Source organism: Podarcis bocagei (genome assembly GCF_964188305.1).
Source record: "Podarcis bocagei genome assembly, chromosome: 9".
Classification (NCBI taxonomy): domain Eukaryota; kingdom Metazoa; phylum Chordata; class Lepidosauria; order Squamata; family Lacertidae; genus Podarcis; species Podarcis bocagei.
This window is the reverse complement of record NC_138134.1, coordinates 70,616,930-70,636,068: the sequence shown is the minus strand read 5'-3', so window position 1 is coordinate 70,636,068 and position 19,139 is coordinate 70,616,930. Positions and strand designations below refer to the sequence as shown.

At 45.3% G+C, this 19,139-nt stretch overlaps 1 protein-coding gene across 1 annotated transcript in view; it reads left to right on the top strand.

Moving 5' to 3' along the window:
* The window catches only part of NAAA (N-acylethanolamine acid amidase), a 38,598-nt gene extending 20,544 nt beyond the window's left edge, over positions 1–18,054 (top strand). Inside the window, exons 12-21 of the mRNA XM_081207537.1 lie at positions 1,547–1,711; positions 3,228–3,354; positions 4,063–4,153; positions 5,706–5,782; positions 7,360–7,532; positions 8,962–9,024; positions 9,666–9,732; positions 12,382–12,410; positions 14,163–14,244; positions 17,000–18,054. Coding sequence (XP_081063663.1) covers positions 1,547–1,711; positions 3,228–3,354; positions 4,063–4,153; positions 5,706–5,782; positions 7,360–7,532; positions 8,962–9,024; positions 9,666–9,732; positions 12,382–12,410; positions 14,163–14,238 — 868 coding nt within the window. The 3' untranslated portion in view covers positions 14,239–14,244; positions 17,000–18,054. The remainder of the gene's footprint in view (positions 1–1,546; positions 1,712–3,227; positions 3,355–4,062; positions 4,154–5,705; positions 5,783–7,359; positions 7,533–8,961; positions 9,025–9,665; positions 9,733–12,381; positions 12,411–14,162; positions 14,245–16,999) is intronic.
* The last annotated feature ends 1,085 nt before the right edge of the window (positions 18,055–19,139 follow it).

The window sequence follows — 19,139 nt, the reverse complement described above, 5'->3', positions numbered from 1 at the left end:
GCCGACCTTCTGATCGGCAAGCCCTAGGCTCTGTGGTTTAACCCACAGCGCCACCCTCGACGCACTATTGGTTTCCACTCAATCCTAGAGCATGGGTAGGCAAACTAAGGCCTGGGGGCCGGATCCGGCCCAATAGCCTTCCTAATCCGGCCCATGATCGATCCCGGAATCAGCATGTTTTTACATGAGTAGAATATGTGCTTTTATTTAAAATGCATCTCTGGGTTATTTGTGGGGCATAGGAATTCATTCATTCATTTTTTTTCAAAATATGGTCCGGCCCCCCACAAGGTCTGAGGGACAGTGGACCGGTCCCCTGCTGAAAAAGTTTGCTGACCCCTGGACTAGAGCCCCGTCTTCGTCGGATACCCTCACCTGCAGGGCTGGATTTAGGTTTGACGAGTCCCTAAGCCAGTGGTGTCCAAAGTTTTTTCAAAGAGGGCCAGATTTGATGAAGTGAAGGGCCGTGAGGGCCAACCAAAGTTGTGCTTTTTTAGGATTGAAATTGTTGAGCTATTTTTTTGGGTTGAAGTTGTTAAGGTGTTTTTTTTTAGGATCTTACCCCAGGAAATAAACTGCCGGATTAGGCCCCCGAAACAGACTTTGGACATCCCTGCCCTAAAACTACTGAAGGCGATGGGGCCCTTTCTATGTCCAGCAGTCCTTTGTCAACAACAAATTGTTGCCGTTTTTTGTGTTGAATAAATACTATATGGTAATTTATGGACCAAATAGGTATCTAAAGCCATTTGCACATGCAGAATGTAGGCACCCTATATATAGAAATGAGCAAACCTGGGATATTTTAGGGAGCAGGCTAGCAGGTGGGGCCCGTTACTTACATCATAGGAGCCTGCACAACACAAAACACTGTTACTGTATGTAGGTTTTATTTTATTTGTTTTTTACCTTATACAGTGGTACCTCGGGTTAAGTACTTAATTCGTTCCGGAGGTCCGTTCTTAACCTGAAACTGTTCTTAACCTGAAGCACCACTTTAGCTAATGGGGCCTCCCACTGCCACCGCACAATTTCTGTTCTCACCCTGCAGCAAAGTTCTTAACCCGAGGTAGTATTTCTGGGTTAGCGGAGTCTGTAACCTGATGCGTCTGTAACCTGAAGCGTATGTAACCCGAGGTACCACTGTATTTTGGAAATGTACATCCAGGTTTTTTTCCCTTTAATTTTTTTGGGGTCCCCAAGAGAGTGGGGCCCAGTGGATGCTCGGGTTGCAAACATGCCTCCCACACGGATCACGTTCGCAACCCACAGCGCCGCGTCTGCACATGCATGGGTTGCGATTCGGCGCTTCTGCAAGCGCTGATACTCTAAAGTAACCCATTCCGGTACTTCCAGGTTTCAGCGTGTCTGTAACCCGAAAACGCGCAACCTGAACCATCTGTAACCCGAGGTATGACTGTATTCCGCAGCCAGGTGGCCCCTGTTGGGTTCTACCACCCAGAGTAGGAGAAAACAAGCTTGTTCCATCTCCCATGCGGCAGCCCTCTAGATACTTGATGTACTGCTTTCTTGTCTTGCATTGCAGCAAAGTGGTTCCCAAGTGGGTTCATGCGATTATCCGGCCTCTGGCGGAAGAAATAGAATCCTTTGTCCCTCAGCCGTTTGCAGGCGAGATCCGGGGACTCTGCCAAGCCCTGGGGCTGAACGTTGGGGATGGCTTGCTCCTTAACTTGGCCTACGAAATTACCACGTAAGTGTTCTTGATATTGGTGAAGAAGAGCCTGCTGGTGCAAGGAATCCTTCCTTTTTTGTTTTATCTGTCAATGAAAGATGAATGAAAACATTAGTACAATCATCTGTTGTGTGGGGAGAAGTGGTGTTTTCCCTGTCTGTGCAAACTTAAAAACACACTTGCTCAGATTTCTTTTTAATTTAAATTTAAATCTTTACAAGCTCTGCAGCCACTGTTCTCAGAGCGCCTTTCAAGTGCGGAAATAAGATTTTTAAAAAAGAAATGTATTAATGCACAATACATAAAAGGGTATCATATCAGAGCAGAATAAAATACCAGCATTAAAATACCAACACCTCAAATGCATGGGAGTGCTCTTTTGCATCAATGATTGGATGCTGGCCGCCATTTTGAATCAATATGGCAAACGAAAACATCACATTAGTGTAACTTTCTCTGTTTCTTTAGCATCACTTCAGCTGCTTCTCAAGATATTGGCACCAGTCTCTGCATGAGGGTTCCCAAAGTGGAGGCGGCAGTCTTTGTTGATGTTTGGATGCCAGGGGCCATTTTGAATCAATATGGCGGACCAAAATGTGGCTTTGGCATGACTTCACCTGTGTTTTTTTTTTGGCGTGGCGGGTCCAAGCTCATAAAATTGCACTATCCATTTGAAGGTCTCAATATTTTTTGGTTGCTAAAAATATTTGTTTGTTTTTTTTATAAAATTTTTATTGGTTTTACAAAATTTTTAAAGACAAACAAACACCTAAAAAGACATACAAAACGTATAATTTCATAACATTTTTTCATAAACCTCTTTTCCAGGACTCCCCCATACCCCCCTTTCTGCATTCCAATGTCCATAATTTTTTAGCAACTTCTAAACATTCCTTTCCAACCTCTGTCATCTTGATCTTTTCTATAATCTGTTCTTATGTCACTGTATCCCTTTTTTTTCCTGCAAACCTCAACATACTAACATTGGTTGCTAAAAATATTTGGGCAGAATTAAACACTCCCAGCTACTTGTGTGCACATAGGTAGGTAGGTAAATATTGTACTTTGACAAACCTTCAAGTTCTAATGACAATGCTAATACAACCCTCTGGTTTTGGGCCCCATTTCTGTTGGCACTCACCATTTGAGTTCTCTATTAGAGGGAGCAATCTTCCTAGAAGTCCGTAGCCAAAGAATTGGCTGGCCACACCAAATCAGTGTGTGAAATTGAGCTTCCCCCTCTTGGGAACCCCTCCTTGGTTCAGTCTCTCATCATTGTTTGCCCTCCGTCGTGCTTGTTTTCTAGACGAAGCGTCAGGGAAAACATGTTCTTTTGTGAGTGTTTGTGAGTGTCCTCTTTTTCTACGCCGCTGTCTTGTTTTTTCCCATATAATTTTTTTATTAGTTTTTTAGCATATCATTTTCAAAAGTAATTAAACATACTTTTACATCTTATTCAATTTTTTGACTTCCATCAATCCTGTCTGAAAATTTTCCAATCTAATCTCTTCACTCTTGTTTTCTTATCCCACAGATACTGCACCAGTATCATCGCTCAGGACACTAACGGGAGCATTTATCATGGCCGGAATCTGGATGCACCCTTTCTCGACATTTTTCAGAAGACAACCATAAATGTGGACTTTTTAAAGAATGGGCAGGTATAGAAAGCTCTTGGCAGCAGTTAAGTATCACTGCGAGAAGCACAGGGAGCATGCATTTTTGCCAGGTTGCTTTTTAGATTCTCTATTATCCAGGATTCTGCAATAGTGTCAGTCATATTTTCCACAGGGGGAGGTGAGGTGTGAGATTTAGACACCTGACTGCCTAGGGCAGAAATGGGGGCACCTTCCACTTCTGCATATGCTTGGCACATTTAAAGTGCATGACATCCCCAAAAGGATTCTGGGAACTGTAGTTTGCTAAGTGTGCTGGGAATTGTAGCTGTGTGAGGGGGTAAACTGCAGTTCAAAGGGATCTTGGGGTGTGTTCTAAATGTGCAGCATGTTTGCAGCCCAGGTATAGTTGAGCTGCAATTCCCATAAGCCACAAACACTGTGGCCCAATGATCAAGGTTTTAGCAAAGTCAAATAATGCAGGCGACCTCTAGAGAGATAATAATGTTTTTGGAGCTTTTCCCCTCATTGTTTTTTTGCATTAGTAAATGAGAGAGATTGAATTTTAACCTTTTCTTCCTAAATCCTGAGCTAAAGCATTTTAAGTATTAGAGCCTCAGTTTACATTCAAATAAAGGTCTCTGTTTTCTTGAAGTTAAATTACTTACACACCTGATCATATTTTGGGGTGTGCTTTGCATTAAAAGCAGTTATGGTTAACTACAGTCCATTCTGTGTCCTTTTTATTTTTAGGTAAAATTCAGAGGCACTACATTTTTCGGTTACGTTGGTATATGGACAGGACAAAGTCCATATAAGTTTACATTTTCTGGAGATGCAAGAGGTAAGCAGATTTCATTCTTCCTGTACAGAAGAATCACATTTCTGCCACATCCTACAGAAAAATGTCAGCTCTACTTTGATTCCCTCCCCGCTTCCATTCTGGAGCATAATGTAGATTAAAAAAAAAAAAAAAGATTTAAAAGAATGTTAAAGAGAGAAAACCATAATTAAAAGAAAATTACAGTAAAACATAGCGCAACATCCATGATTCATATCGGTACGGCCACATTTGGAAAATAGTACACTTCATACACAGTGCGGGTGGCGCTGTGGGTTAAACCACTGTGCCGCTTGGGCTTGCCGATCGAAAGGTTGGAATCCCCGCGATGGGGTGAGCTCCCATTGTTCGGTCCCAGCTCCTGCCAACCTAGCAGTTTGAAAGTACACAGTGCAAGTAGATAAATAGGTACCGCTCCAGCGGGAAGGTAAATGGTGTAACCGTGCGCTGCTCTGGTTTTGCCAGAAGCGGCTTAGTCATGCTGGCCACATGACCCGGAAAAACTGTCTGCAGAAGTGGACAAACGCCGGCTCCCTCGGCCTGTAAAGCGAGATGAGCGCCGCAACCCCAGAGTCGTTCGTGACAGGACTTAATTGCCAGGGGTCCCTTTACCTTCACCCTTTTACACTTCATAAGCCAAAACACATGGACAGATAGGAACCTCTTTAGCTTTCTTTTTTGGAAATAGTAACTGTGGGGAAAGACGAGACTTTGCCTGGGAGTTCCATAAATGGGGAGCCACCGCTAAGGAGGCCCTGATAGATAGCTCCCACCCCCAGGAATGAAGATCAAGGCTTGCAGACAAAAAATGGGCAGTTCTGTTGCATTCTGAACAATATGGGCAATGCATTATACAGTATACAGTCGTTCCTCGGCTCCCGAATGCCTTGGTAGTCGAATGATCTGACTCCTGAACCAGCGAGTGTTCTGGTTTTTGATTTTTTTTTTGGAATCTGAACGTCCGATGGGGCTTCTACAGTTTCTGATTGGAGCTTCCTGCAGCCAATCAGAAGCCGCGCTTTGGAAGTCAAATGTTTCAGAAGTCGAACAGACTTCCAGGACAGATTCCGTTCGACTTCCGAGGTACGACTGTACTTGGGTAATGTATATAGTACATTGCAATAACAAAAATAATAGGCCTGGTCCTCCCACAGCGGGCAGGATAACAGTGCTTACCTGACCTCCTGTCACCATCTTTGCTGTGATATACCAGGAGGAGGAGGGGCAAAGCCCGCAACTTGCGCAGTGACCAGTGACTTGAGCACCAGTTGGGCTCTGCTGGCAAGTTTGCACTACGCTGACCTTGCCACTCCCTTACTCCTCCTCCCTATCAATATGCCCCCATAACGCAGGTGGAGGGAAGTCAGCTAAGCACTGCCACTCTGTCTATGGTCTGTTCTGTGATTTTATTTTGCTTTGAAGAAATGCTTTTTATATTCATTCTGGCCATTTGGGATGGGAGCTCTTAAGCACTGAAGCAATAAGACGAAACGGCCTATGTTTGTGACGGCTGATTCTCACGAGGCGTTTCTCTTCCCCTTACACGCTCTTATAGATCGTAGCGCATGGTGGGAGACTGCAATTGCCACTTTCCTGAATCGAAATTCTCCGGCCAGCTGGCTGGCCAGGACTGTAAGTAGCCAAAGTTTCGCTCTTTTCAGATTTGTTGCTCACTAACCACCAAGTTGCTGAAAATCCAAATGTTATTAGTCTCTCTTTTTCCGATTGCACAGATAATGTTGCTTTGTAAAATAGTTCTAGGGGTGGTGAAGGTTCAGAAATGTTATAATTTGGGTAGCGCAGAAAAAGAGTGGTCCCTGCCCAATACATCTAAGAATTTACAACGGTGGTTTTTTTTTTTAGTGGAGGGAGGCTATTACAAATGGGAGAAATGTGCATTTAGTTTATTTCTCTTATTCATTAAGATATTTTCCGTGCTTCTTGTGACAGATGGTTTCGTTTTGGTTTTTTTCCGAGAGCAGGAGAAGCCAGTATGGTGCCCTCCAAATCTATTATTATTATTATTATTATTATTATTATTATTATTATTATTATTATTATTATTTTATTATTATTTAATCTTAATTTATTTATTTATACCCCACCTTTTTCCTTGACAGGGACTTAAGGCATCTTTCTTTATTACTTGTCCTTCACCTTGAGGCCCCAGGGGAGGTCCCAACACTTTAAAATGCAACATTTAAAACAGTTTAAAAGAAACCACCATTGCAGAATAGAGGGTGGGGTCCTTAAAAATATGCATTTCAAGACCAACAACACTCGGTTTTCTTGATAGAACTCAAACCATTGCAGCAAAAGTAAATTTCTTTCAGGTGCCATGACCATTCAGCTTTGAAGTCATAAAAAATCAGCACAGATCTTAAACAACAATCTTTGCATCCTCTGTTGAAACCTGATTCAGGTTGCTAAATGTGCCAGTTAAAAGCAAACATCATTCTGAGGCTTGTTTTGCTTGCCAGCTGTTTCAGGCACTCTGCCCTTGGTGCTTTTCAGCTTAGCTCTGCAAACTTTCCTTCCTTGGAGGCTTTTAAGCAGATATCGGATGCCCACCTGTCAAGGATGCTTTAGCTGAGATTCCTGCATTGCACAGAGGTCTCTTCTATGATTCTATGAAATATGAGGACTAGAAGGTTGCTTCCTTAAAATGGGAATTCGGGTTTTCAGGATTCTGATAAGCAGCAACTCGGTTACTTCTGGAGCCTTGGGATAATGCGCAGTGTGCTTCTGTGACTTTTCCCAGCTCTACAGCCCTGTGATGGGAAAAGCTGTGCCTTTTATGCAACCCTTAAAGGTACAGGAACCCCCTTATGGTGTGGACCTCACAGTCCATGAAATATACTCGGAGTCGAGTGTGGATTTCATGCTCTTTATTCAGCTCATAGTAGAGAGGAATGAAATTTTCCCCAAAATATCTGCTTTATATACATTATTTACACAATGGGCCGCATGTGATTGGCTAATTCCTGGATTCTCCTGTAGGCCAATCAGGTTGTGGATTCACTTCCATCGGGAGCTGGATTGGGTGGCTCCTGCGGACCAATCAGACTGCTGCATTGTTCTAGGACCAATCAGACTGCTGCATTCTGAATCCTATTGTTCTAGGACTAATCAGACTGCTGCATTTGGATCCTATTCAACTCAGTACATAACAGTCCAAAATGCCCACTCTTGTTTCTGCTTTGCTACAGGTTTTGAGCGAAGCTGAGAACTTTGAGGCTGCCGCTCTCATGCTGTCCAAGACACCGATTATAGCAAACGTCTACTTCATCATTGGGGGCACGAAACCCGGGGAGGGGGCAGTGATTACGAGAAGGAGAAGCGGTCCAGTAGATATTTGGCCCTTGGATCCTCTGACTGGAGGGTAAGTGTGAAATTTTGTAACCCTGGGTTTTGCAGGAAACAAGTTATGAATTTGTAGATGGAGGGGTATAATTGCCCCTTGGTGTCTTATGAGCGGGGCAGAGTGTTGGGAAATAAACAACTGGGGAGCACCAGTAATTGTGAAGAGCTCCCCCCATGTGTGGGGAATCACAGAGAAAAAACGGCTGACTGCCTGAATTCAAAAAGTGTATGGGGCCTGATTCACTCTTTAGCCGAAATAGCCCCCAGCAGAGTTTAAAACACAAATCTACGCAGTATTTGCAAAGCACGGGGAATATAGATTGTTACACCTTTAAATGTCCCAGTATGAATGAACTTTATTACGGTCACAGACCAGGATAAAACAAACAAACAAACAAAAACAAAACCATATGATAATGAGAGTGGAGGCTAGCATCTGCCTAACATCAATCTACAAATGGCTGACACTGAATCTGCTCCCCCGCCGGATAGCCCCATTGATCCTCTGCAACCAATTCCAGTCAGGCTGGCAGACTGCAGTCCTGAACACCCTCCGGAAACTGGGTTTTGCCCCTCAAGCCCTTCTAAGTCTGGGCTTGGGCCAGGCAAAAGCTACGGTCAGGCAAAGAATATTAGACACCGAGAGACAACAGGACTGCGCAAGCTGCCCCGACTATAAAATTGGAGAAATCGAGAGATATATAGCTGCACCGGCAGCATTTCTCCTCTTTCTCGTATCTAGAAATGCAAGGAGGGCCTTTACACTCGCCAGAAGCTCGGCTCTTCCCTCGCCGGTCCTGGATGGAGCCTTTAGAAAACTCCCCTATGCTCAGAGACTTTGCACCTGTCCATTGGGAGAGATAGGAAGCCCAGAACACTTGTTCTTTAGATGTCCCTTTTATGAAGAGGCACGTAGTAAGATCATTGATCCCCTACTGGTGAGGCTTTCCGACCTCCCGCAAAAGCAAAAATTTGACCTTTTGCTGTTACGCAAAGATCAGAAGATGACCTGGATGGTCGCCAGATTTTGTGTACAATGTCCCAGTATTAAGCATTTACAATTCTTCCCCTTCCTCTATCCCTCTCGGAGTGAATAGACTACAACCTTTAGTAAGTTAAAATGTTTTACTTACAGTAACCACAGCTCTCATCATGAATACAGCAGAAACAACACAGGTATTCTGGGTAACAAAATACAAAAAGCGCCTTCATGTATTGTGGTAATCAACTTAAGTTTTGCTCAGAGAACACCCGCTGAAATTAATGGACCTCCCTGGATCTTGTTCCTTAATTTTAGTGGCTTGAACAATGAATGTTCTAGACCTTACAGACAGTAGGTCTGAAAAGTTTTGAGGGAACTAATCTCCACCTTTTTAAAAAAATTAAGTACCTTATACCCATATGGCAAAAGGATACAGTGATAAAGTTTTTATGTTCATTTTATGTAGGTGGTACCGGGTAGAGACAAACTATGATCACTGGACAACCCCTCCTCCTCTAGATCATCGAAGGTACCGTATGTTTTGCTGGGAGGTAAATTGTGTCAAGATTATCTTATTTTAAAGAAAGAAGAAAAGGAACTGTATATGCATACTTTGTTATACTTCCACAGTTGGAATATCTCCCTTTTGTGCATAGGTAGGGTTGTCAGAGGGACGTGGGTGGCGCTGTGGGTTAAACCACAGAGCCTAGGACTTGCCGATCAGAAGGTCGGCGGTTCGAATCCCCGTGACGGGGTGAGCTCCTGTTGCTCAGTCCCTGCTCCTGCCAACCTAGCAGTTGAAAAGCACGTCAAAGTGCAAGTAGATAAATAGGTACCACTCTGGCGGGAAGGTAAACAGCGTTTCCGTGCACTGCTCTGGTTCGCCAGAGGTGGCTTAGTCATGCTGGCCACATGACCCAGAAGCTGTACGCCGGCTCCCTCAGCCAATAAAGCGAGATGAGCGCTGCAACCCCAGAGACGGTCATGACTGGACCTAATGGTCAGGGATCCCTTTACCTTAGGGTTGTCAGGCTGCGTCAATCGAAACGGATCTCACAGAGCAAGACTGCTGTTCTTTTATTATTTTATTTTTGCATGGACAAGGAGAATCGCAAAACACTCCAACACCTCTTACCTCCGGTATGAAATGGTTTTATTTTTACTCTGCAGAACCCAAGCCATGAAAGCACTGAATGCCACCGGACAGAAGAATATTAATCTCGAGTCTCTCTACAAAGTAAGTCTTCCATTTTACATCCTGCTCATTTTATAAACAAAACAAAACTCACTTTTTTTGAGGTCTTTACGCTAGGATAGTTCTCTCTTGGGATTTTTCAAGGTTTGCCACATTTGCAAACGAGAACCTTTCGGGGGTAACACACACACACACACACACACACACAAACAATCACACACCACAGCATATTGTATTGGCTGCAACGCAGTGCTTCTTTAATGCCTAATTTCAGTTAAGGGGTTGAGCGATTACCTCTTGGGGTGCCTTTGCTTTGCTCAGGGAACCAGCTTTCTCCCCCATGGCAGCAGATAAGCAGAACAAAGGAAAATGAGTCTTCTTACCAGTTAGAAACTTTAATAATCACAGCAAGAGAACAAAGAACACATCTCCCAGAATGGCGGTGCTCCCAATTAAGGCTAACACCCCCTCCATCCCTATTAGTCTACACCACTCCTACGTCTTGTAATCTGAGCTTGTACCCTCTGTGCTTTCTGTGCTGACACTTTCTGAGCTCTCAATGACTTTGGAGACGTGTGTGTGTGTGTGTGTGTGTGTGTGAATGCTGCCCAGAGACTGTGAATCTGTTAACCCTCTCTCTTCCAGTGTTTCTTCTCCTAGCTGTTCCCCTCCGTATTTCCCAGCTTCTGCCTTCTGAACTATGCCCCTCTGCAAACCACTGTTCCAAATCTACACTGTCCTCTGCTCCTAGGAAAATTCAAAATCCAGAGCAGGGGGAGGGGGAGACTCCCACCATTCCTCTTCAGCGCACGCCTCCTCAGCACGGTCCCTGACACATACAGGTGCCATTGCCCCTGTACTCAGGAAGGCCCTTCCTTTTGGCATACATAAACTACCATCCATCAGTTGCTTTGTGTGTCTTGTTGTTATGGTAAAATGTCGGTAGAGCATGAGACTCTTAATCTCGGTCGTGGGTTCGAGCCCCACGTTGGGCGCCATCTGTTACGGTAAAATCTGGGTGTGGGGCTACTCTGCCACCCAGCTCATTGGACTAAGTCCCCGGGTCCCTGCAGAAGAAAATGAGCTCAGCCCGGAGACAGGAGCAAACTGCAGAAGATCCAAGTTTATTGCGCAACAGGTTCAAGACGAGATTGAACAGCGAGAAAGGGGTGACATGAACTTTTGAAACTTCCCTCCATGTCCCAGAATACAGTGCAAAATACATCCCAGTTACATCATGAATACATTAAGAAGAGGTTGGGTTACACAGGATTATCATATGGAGGAGGGAGGGGGGAATATGCAGAGCTGGAGATATGCGCAGATAAGCACATCCTGAGTACCTGATGAGAAGACAATGGTCCATGTATGCATAGTCTGCCACCTGGCCTTGCCGGGAGGAAAGGCTTGGCAGAGTGATTTGACAGGATTAGGGTCTTCCTGAGAGTACGTGACACCTTGCCTGAGGGATTATGGAGGACAGGGGAGGTGTCATGGAGTCCTAGAGAAATTGAGCAAAATGGGAACGTTGATTTTCTATGATTTTTATAGATTTTAGTCCCTTTTGACATTGACAATTGGACTCGGAAATAAATGGATATATTGTAGCGAAGAAGAAGGTGAAGAAGACATGCCCCCCCTTCCGTATTGTTGTAAATATCTGTTGTAAATAAAAATATGCCCTTTTCCCTTATGGGGTATCCAAGAGCCCATATAGAGTCCTTACATAGGTTCCCTATTGGTAGGAGAAAATAACAGAGGCCAACCAGAGAATATTGAGAAGCAAAGCAGCTAGTAAGCTTGATCTTTATTGATCTGTTGCAACAGGGTACTCCCCTCACACGCAGGAGAGGAAGAGGACCCAGAACAATGGCCTGCAAGGCCTTATAAAGACTTTTGAAATTCCCATTTTCTAGTTCAAGACCACCCCCAGAAACATTATGCATACATCACAGAAGGGGTGTAACCTAAGACCACCCCTCAGATACATCCCACTTACATCACAGAAATTTAAATGTTGTTTTTCTCTTCTCCTTATTTATCTCCTGTCACAGTTTATCTCCTGTCTGGCAAGTTGCTTGATTGGATTTCTGGGGAGCCTGGCCATTCTTTTGTGGTGGTAAAATACTTATTTCCTGGGCCAGGTCACAGGCTCACACCTTATTCAAACACAGATTAAGACAGGATTTGTGAAGGAAGAGACAATGGGGAGGCTTTTCCATTTTTAACCTTGCAGAGAAAGGATTTGGTCAGTTTAGGAATCAAAATGGTTCCAGGTTGGCTTTCCTGTGCTGATCTATGTATGTGCAGTTATGAACATTACTATATATTTAAGACCATAAAATTCCTATCACAGTATCACTTGTAAAGGCCTTTCTTTTTGCCCAGGCTTTCCATGGCCCACAAGATTACACCCTGTTGTTACAGGGAAACCTTTCATTTATGAGCTACCATGTATAAGCACAACACACTGAACCCAGAAGTGACTCAAAAGCTTTAAAAAAGAGGCAGGATGGGGGCAGGGTGCCTGCAGGCTTTTCCAATTGTCTTTCAAATATACGGGATTTCACTGGTGCATGTGGTGCCTCGGAACGTAACCCCCTTCAGTGTTTTAAAAGCTTCAGCTGTTTAGAAATGCTTTTAAATACATAAATAAATGGACTCCTTTCATTTCATTTTGGTTTTTTCCAGGTATTGTCAGTCTATCCAGTCTTAAATGAGTAAGTTTTGTTTGCATTTTTTCTATAATAGGTTTGGATTCCACCCTGCCCGCCTTCCTTTAGGCCTCGAATGGGGAACATCTGTCCCCACCAAATGTTGTTGGACTGCAAATCCCATCAGCCCTTGCAAGCATGGCTAATGGCTAGGCATTATGGGAGTTGTAGTTCAGCAACACCTGGAGGTTGGCCTATCAATATCTCTATGGCAGGACTAGCTGAGATGGTGCCCTCCAGATGTTGCTGGACTACAACTCCCATGAGCCCCCCAGCCAGTGTGATGACGGGAGCTGCAATCTAGCAGCATTTCAAGGGCACCAAGCCAGATGAGGTTGTATGATGGAGTCCCTTTTAATTCCTGGGATCCAGCAAGGTGTTGGGAATCAAGCCTTTATCAGGAGAAACTGGCCATTCTCCAGGCACCCGGCTTGATCTCCGGTTGACCTCCCTGTCTGCATTTCCCGGCAGGATACAGGCTAGGTCACGATCGGCGATCCTCCTCAGCGTGAGAAGAACACACCACTCTTTCCTGCCCCCCGCATTGGGCAGGGGAAAGAGATAGACAGAAACGTATTTACATGCCTTTATTTCTGTCTTTGCAGCGTTACAGAGAAACGCGTCTGCTCTCTTCAAACTCCAGCAGCCGAGAGACAAACTCCTCCTGTACTTCCTGTACAGCTCATATTACACTCTGAGCTAATTCCGGTGCTTCGCACTGTGAATAGACTGTCCCTCTGTTTCCCACGGAACAGTCCCAACATTCCCGTTTATGTTTTGCTTTCAAGCTAGCAGCTCGCATTGCTTCTATATCGTAATCCAGCTGCTGAATTAGCCAGGCAAGGGCCATTAGGGTCCCTTAAGTATGGGTCATTAAGGTAACAAAGGAAATGGCTCTGTGCCAGAGGGCAAATAGGTGGGGGCCCCTCTCTCGCCTTGCTGGTAGTTCGAAGGACAAAAGCCAGAGTGGAATGTGTGCTCTAGAAGTAGGCTGGGCAGCGGAGAGGCAGAGCCATGGCTGATTTCTGCTGGGTCCAAGACTGTGGCTATGGCAGAAGTAAGACCCTTTGGGGCCATTAATACAGTGGTACCTCGGGTTAAGAACTTAGTTCATTCTGGAGGGCTGTTTTTAACCTGAAACTGTTCTTAACCTGAAGCACCACTTTAGCTAATGGGGCCTCCTGCTGCTGCTGCTGCGCCGCCGCTTCACGGTTTCTGTTCTCATCCTGAAGCAAAGTTCTTAACCCAAGGTACGATTTCTGGGTTAGCGGAGTTTGTCACCTGAAGAGTCTATAACCTGAAGTGTATGTAACCCGAGGTACCACTGTACTGTGAGCCTCTCCATCGTAAGTTGTACAGCCTCTGCTGTCCCTCATTCCAAGGAAACCGAACGCTGGGTAAGCGATTGGAGCACCTGGAATCTCACAGTGCTCAGAGATTGGGGTGCTGTTCGACAGTATATACCAGTGATGTCCAACAGGTCGATCGCGGTCGACTGGTTGATTCCTGGGAGGTTTTGGTAGATTGGGGTCGATCGCAGGCTCCCTCTCCTTTGCGGTGGCAAAAGAGCATCTTTGACCTGAACCCCAAAAAACGGGACTTTCCTCCCTAAAGAAAGCTCAACAATTTTGACCTGAAACCCCCCCCCCCAAAAAAGGGGTAGATCACTGCCAGTTTTTTGTTCTGTGAGTAGATCTCTTGGGATTTGGACGTCCCTGGTATATACCATGACTCAATTCGTTTCCTATTCTTTACCAGGGGAACAGTTTACACCACCGTAATGAGTGCTGCAACCCCTGGCAATTACATGACACGGATCAGGAACTTGGTGTGAAAACATGTAAGTTCTGATATTTAATGCAGATTGTCATTTGGAATAGAAGTTCGGACACCCTTCCAAATACCCGGCACTTCCGGCTTGCAATTAGGGGTGTAAGAAGGTGTCAGTTTTTGTTCCACCTTGCATTCGTCACGTGCAATACTGTTTGCATTTTGCAGCAGTTCTTCTGCCAAAGCCCACAGGATCTGTCTTGCTGTCCGCTGTGGCAAAACTACATCATTTGCTTAATTATGTTATTGCACTCCATCCATTTCAGTGCCAAGGAAACACAATGCAAATTAAGCGGGTGGGACGTAACTAATTACATATCATTTGCACACTGAAAGCCAACGACACCAGAAAATTCTGATTATATTCGCTGGATGGATTTTAGTTCCAGACGTGGAGCAAATAAGCAGCCAGTGGCAGTCTCTGTTCCCGCTTCTGTTTTTAGAGGAATTCTCCAACATTCCTGCTTGCAATTCCTGGCATTTAACTGCTTTGTGCTTGCCAGAAAGCTTGGTATTCAAAGTCTCTCATTTTCTTATTTTCCCGGAAACGCAAGCGTATTTTATGCCCCCAGTAGTAGCGACCTGCCCCAACTGGAAAAGGAAAGAAAGGGAAAACTCTTGTCTGACTGCCTGTTTATCCATCAGGCTCTGCCTGTTAAGAGAACCTCGTCATGATACTGTGGGTTGATGAACGCTGAATTAAAAACCTCTGAATGAGCCGCCCTCTTTGAGATCAGACCTTCTTTCATATCAGCTTCAGCAATGCAGGAAGCTACTGTATTTTTCGCCCTATAGGACGCACTTTTCCCCCTCCAAAAATGAAGGGGCAATGTGTGTGCGTCCTATGGGGCGAATGCAGGCTTTCGCTGAAGCTTGGAGAGCAAGAGGGGTCGGTGCGCACCGACCCCTCTCGCTCTCCAGGCTTCAGGAAGACATCAGCAGCCTAGGCAGCCCTGCGGGAGTTCCCGTAGGGATGTCTAGGCTGTGGATAGCAGCCTGTTTCCCGGAGCACCGGGCGCCCTGAAAACAGAGCGCCCAGCGCTTTGGGAACACATCCGCAGCATGGGGAGCCCTGTGGGAGGCCCCCACAGGGCTCCCCACGCTGCGGATAGCAGCCTGCTGCCCGGCGGGCGGGGCGCCCTGAAGCAGAGCGCCGCGCGCACCGGACAGACATCCGCAGCGTGGACAGCCCTGCAGGAGTTCCCCGCAAGGCTCCCCACACTGCGGATAGCAGCCTGCTGCCCGGCAGGCGGGGCGCCCTGAAGCAGAGCGCCCCTCGCGCCGGGCAGACATGGGCCAGCCCCACAAGCTCGGGGGACAGCAGGGAGGCGCAGCGCCGCCATCCCACTGTTCCTCGACCTGGTTCGGTTTCCCCGACCTGCTTTTGGGGGGGGGGAAATAAAGGGAAATTTTTTTTCCTTTATTTCCCCCCCAAAAAACTAGGTGCGTCCTATGGGACGGAGCGTCCTATGGGACGAAAAATACAGTATATCTGCAGGGGAAAACCCAGGAATTTTGTGGCTGTCCAATGTGCCCTGCTAGAGAGAAGTGGCTACTCAGTTTTATGTTGGGATATCCACCATGGCAAATGTGGTCCTGGAGTTTTGGCTTGCTATCAGACATCTGCTACCGAGCCAGTTTGTGAAGCTGGTGTGGGGAATGTTCAGGGTGGCAGGAGAGGATATATTGTTAATTAATATCCTTCCTAGCTTGTGCTAGCAAGTTCCTTTACTTAGCAGAGTTACGTTCCCCTTTTTACATGCACAGCAGATAGCTGGTTGCAGGCTCGTGTTAGCCTCTCACTATTATACAATTCAGTCTGTCTCAGATTGAATTTATGCTCCTGGTAAGTTTCCTTGAATCCCTCTTAAAAGAATAAAGGCGCCACAATCTTATTCAAAGTCAATAAAAGAAGTTTCTCACATCAGTTCACAGTTGGATTCCTGAAGGCAGACTTAGTAATTATTATTATTACTATTATTACTATTATTACTATTATTACTATTATTATTATTATTATTATTATTATTATTATTATTAATACCCTGCCCATCTGGCTGGGTTTCCCCAGCCACTCTGGGCGGCTTCCTACAAAGATTAAAATACAGTGGTCTGTTAAACATTAAAAGCTTCCCTAAACAGGGTTGCCTTCAGATGTCTTCTAAAAGTCTGGTGGTTGTTTTTCTCTTTGACATCTGGTGGGAGGGCGTTCCACAGGGCGGGTGCCACTACCAAGAAGGCCCTCTGCCTGGTTCCCTGTAACTTGGCTTCTTGCAGTGAGGGAACCGCCAGAAGGCCCTCGGCGCTGGACCAAATATGTACATGTGGATCTACCCCATATGGGGGAATAATCCCAGTGCTTCTGCTAGCTGAGAGCTAGCAGAGCAGTCCTAACTAAAAGCTGGTCAAACGAAGAAGGAAGTCAAAAAGAAGGGAAGGGTGCTGTGTGACTTGTCCTTTTGTTACCTGGACAGGTTAGGTCACACCCACCTTCTATCACATGCAGAAGGAAGGATGTTGCAGCCAAGAGGACCAGGAAGTTTCAACTGGCTGGACCAAACATTCGCTTGCATGTCTTCTCTAGCATTACAAGGAATGTTGTACTTGATTGCCTCTCATGGATCACATCCCACAGCTGGGAGACAACCTACCAAAAGTTGCAGCTCATTACAGAATTGCCATGTGTTACAGGTGCATGTTGGCCTAACAGTAGCAGGGCACTGATTTTAGTTTTCTTTCTTTCTTTTATTCTGGTCTTTGTGCAGGGGCTTCCCCCACTGCATCGGTGTGGTAGATGCTATCCCAGGACAAATCAGATCAACACGCTAATAGGAAAAACTATCATTCCATTCCCATTACAAGGAACAGACACCAGTGTAAACTTTTTATCAGTCTGGAAGTTAGCAGGAGTGGCGAAAACCGCGATGCCTTCATTTCTGTAAACTGCACCTTGCCAAGAAATGGATGTGGGTATCTGTGCCTGGGAACTCTGGTGTACCAATTCGTGGCAAACACATACCTCACAGAAGAAGGGGTTGATGGAATCATAGAGTTGCCCCCCCCCCAAAAAAAATGTTATTCAGCCACGGTTTTAATAGATGCACGATTTGGTTGCTTTAAGGGATGCTGATGTTGCCTCAAATGCAAACTCCCAGTTGCTGACGATAATGTGTCTGCTGTAATAACAGCCTGTGTTGTCCTGTACAATATTTGTGAGTTAAAGGGTCACTCACTGGGTGCAGTTGACTGTATAGAACCTGAAATCATTCCTCCCTCATATACAGAGGAGCGCTGACCATACAGAAACAGAACTGCAACAGAGTGGAGCGTTATGAGTTCCATCTTCGTATGATTTTCAGCAGATTGTGAAGGCACAAAAATGCAGAGAGCTTGCTGAAACTTCAGAAAATGATAGAACTGAGCATTTGCTGGGGCTCCTAAGTAGCCAAACAATTCACTGCCCCCCAAACTCTGTTTTTTTTTCCACTTTGCATGGGACACTTTAGAAAGATGCTGTAGAAGAAAATTCTCATTTTGCACATCTCCTTTTGTAGGCTAAGGAGACTCACTGAGGATACCCCAGCAGCCCCCACCTCCCAGTGTATAAAGCCATTAATAATGCACCGGACTTACACCCAAAATAAGACCAAAAACATTTCAGCTTACTAGTGCCTTTTTTCTGCTCTTGCAAAATGATTGGTAAGCAGAAGCTGAAGTTGATGAATTGATGAATTATTTTTATTGTGTCCCCCTCCCCCCAGAAATACAATGTTTTGTTGTTGATCTATGAGGACAGAACTGAAATAAATGGATTTTTAAAGTGGTGGTGGTTTTCTTCCCCCCACCCTCCCTCTTATCTCGCCTACTTCTCATCCTGTATCAAAGACTCTGTGGTTTCTGAGCCAGAGCCAGCCTTGTAATACTGCAGCATAAAAAGCCAAAGCGGTATAATTGCATCTTACACACATTTAACTTGCGCAATTTCAACCACATGCAGCTGGCTGAAATTGCACAAGTCAAATCCAAGCACGGTGGAGAGCTTAAAAGCTCTTTTCATGCCAGGTATGGTTGAGGTTACTCAGCGTGGAAAGAGCTTTTAAGCCTTTCCTCTCACATGAAGGTGAGACCCACTCAGTAGACCAGCTGTCGAATACAAGGGTTCCATATCTCCCCTCATCCGCTAGTCGTAGGGTGACACCAAGGGCTCGGGTATATGTGATTTTTGTGTGTGCGTATAATACAGTGGTACCTCGGGTTAAGAACTTAATTCGTTTTGAAGGTCCATTCTTAACCTGAAACTGTTCTTAACCTGAGGTACCACTTTAGCTGATGGGGCCTCCCGCTGCCGCCGCACAATTTCTGTTCTCATCCTGCAGTAAAGTTCTTAACCTGAGGTACTACTTCCGAGTTAGCGGAGTCTGTAACTTGAAGCGTTTGTAACCTGAGGTACTACTGTACTTGGAATCCCTGCCTTATTTATGATCATAGAATCATAGAATTATAGAGTTGGAAGGGACCACGAGGGCCATCTAGTCCAACCCCCTGCAATGCAGGAATCTTTTGCCCAACACGGGGCTCGAACCCACAACCCTGAGATTAAGAGTCCTGTGCTCTACCAACTGAGCTATCCCAGGCCCACCACTGTATAGCACATCCATTTCTGGGAACTGCAAAGGAGGATATTGACAAAATACTCACACTTACAAAGTAGTAGCTTTTGAACAAGTTGCTTCTTTGTGTGGTTCCCAGTCCCCCTCCACAATGCGGCAAATTAAGAATGTTTGTAAGGTAAAAAGGTAAAGGACCCCTAGTTAAGTCCAGTCAAAGGCGACTATGGGGTTGTGGAGCTCATCTCGCTTTCAGGCCGAGGGAGCTGGCGTTTGTCCACAGACATGTGGCCAACTG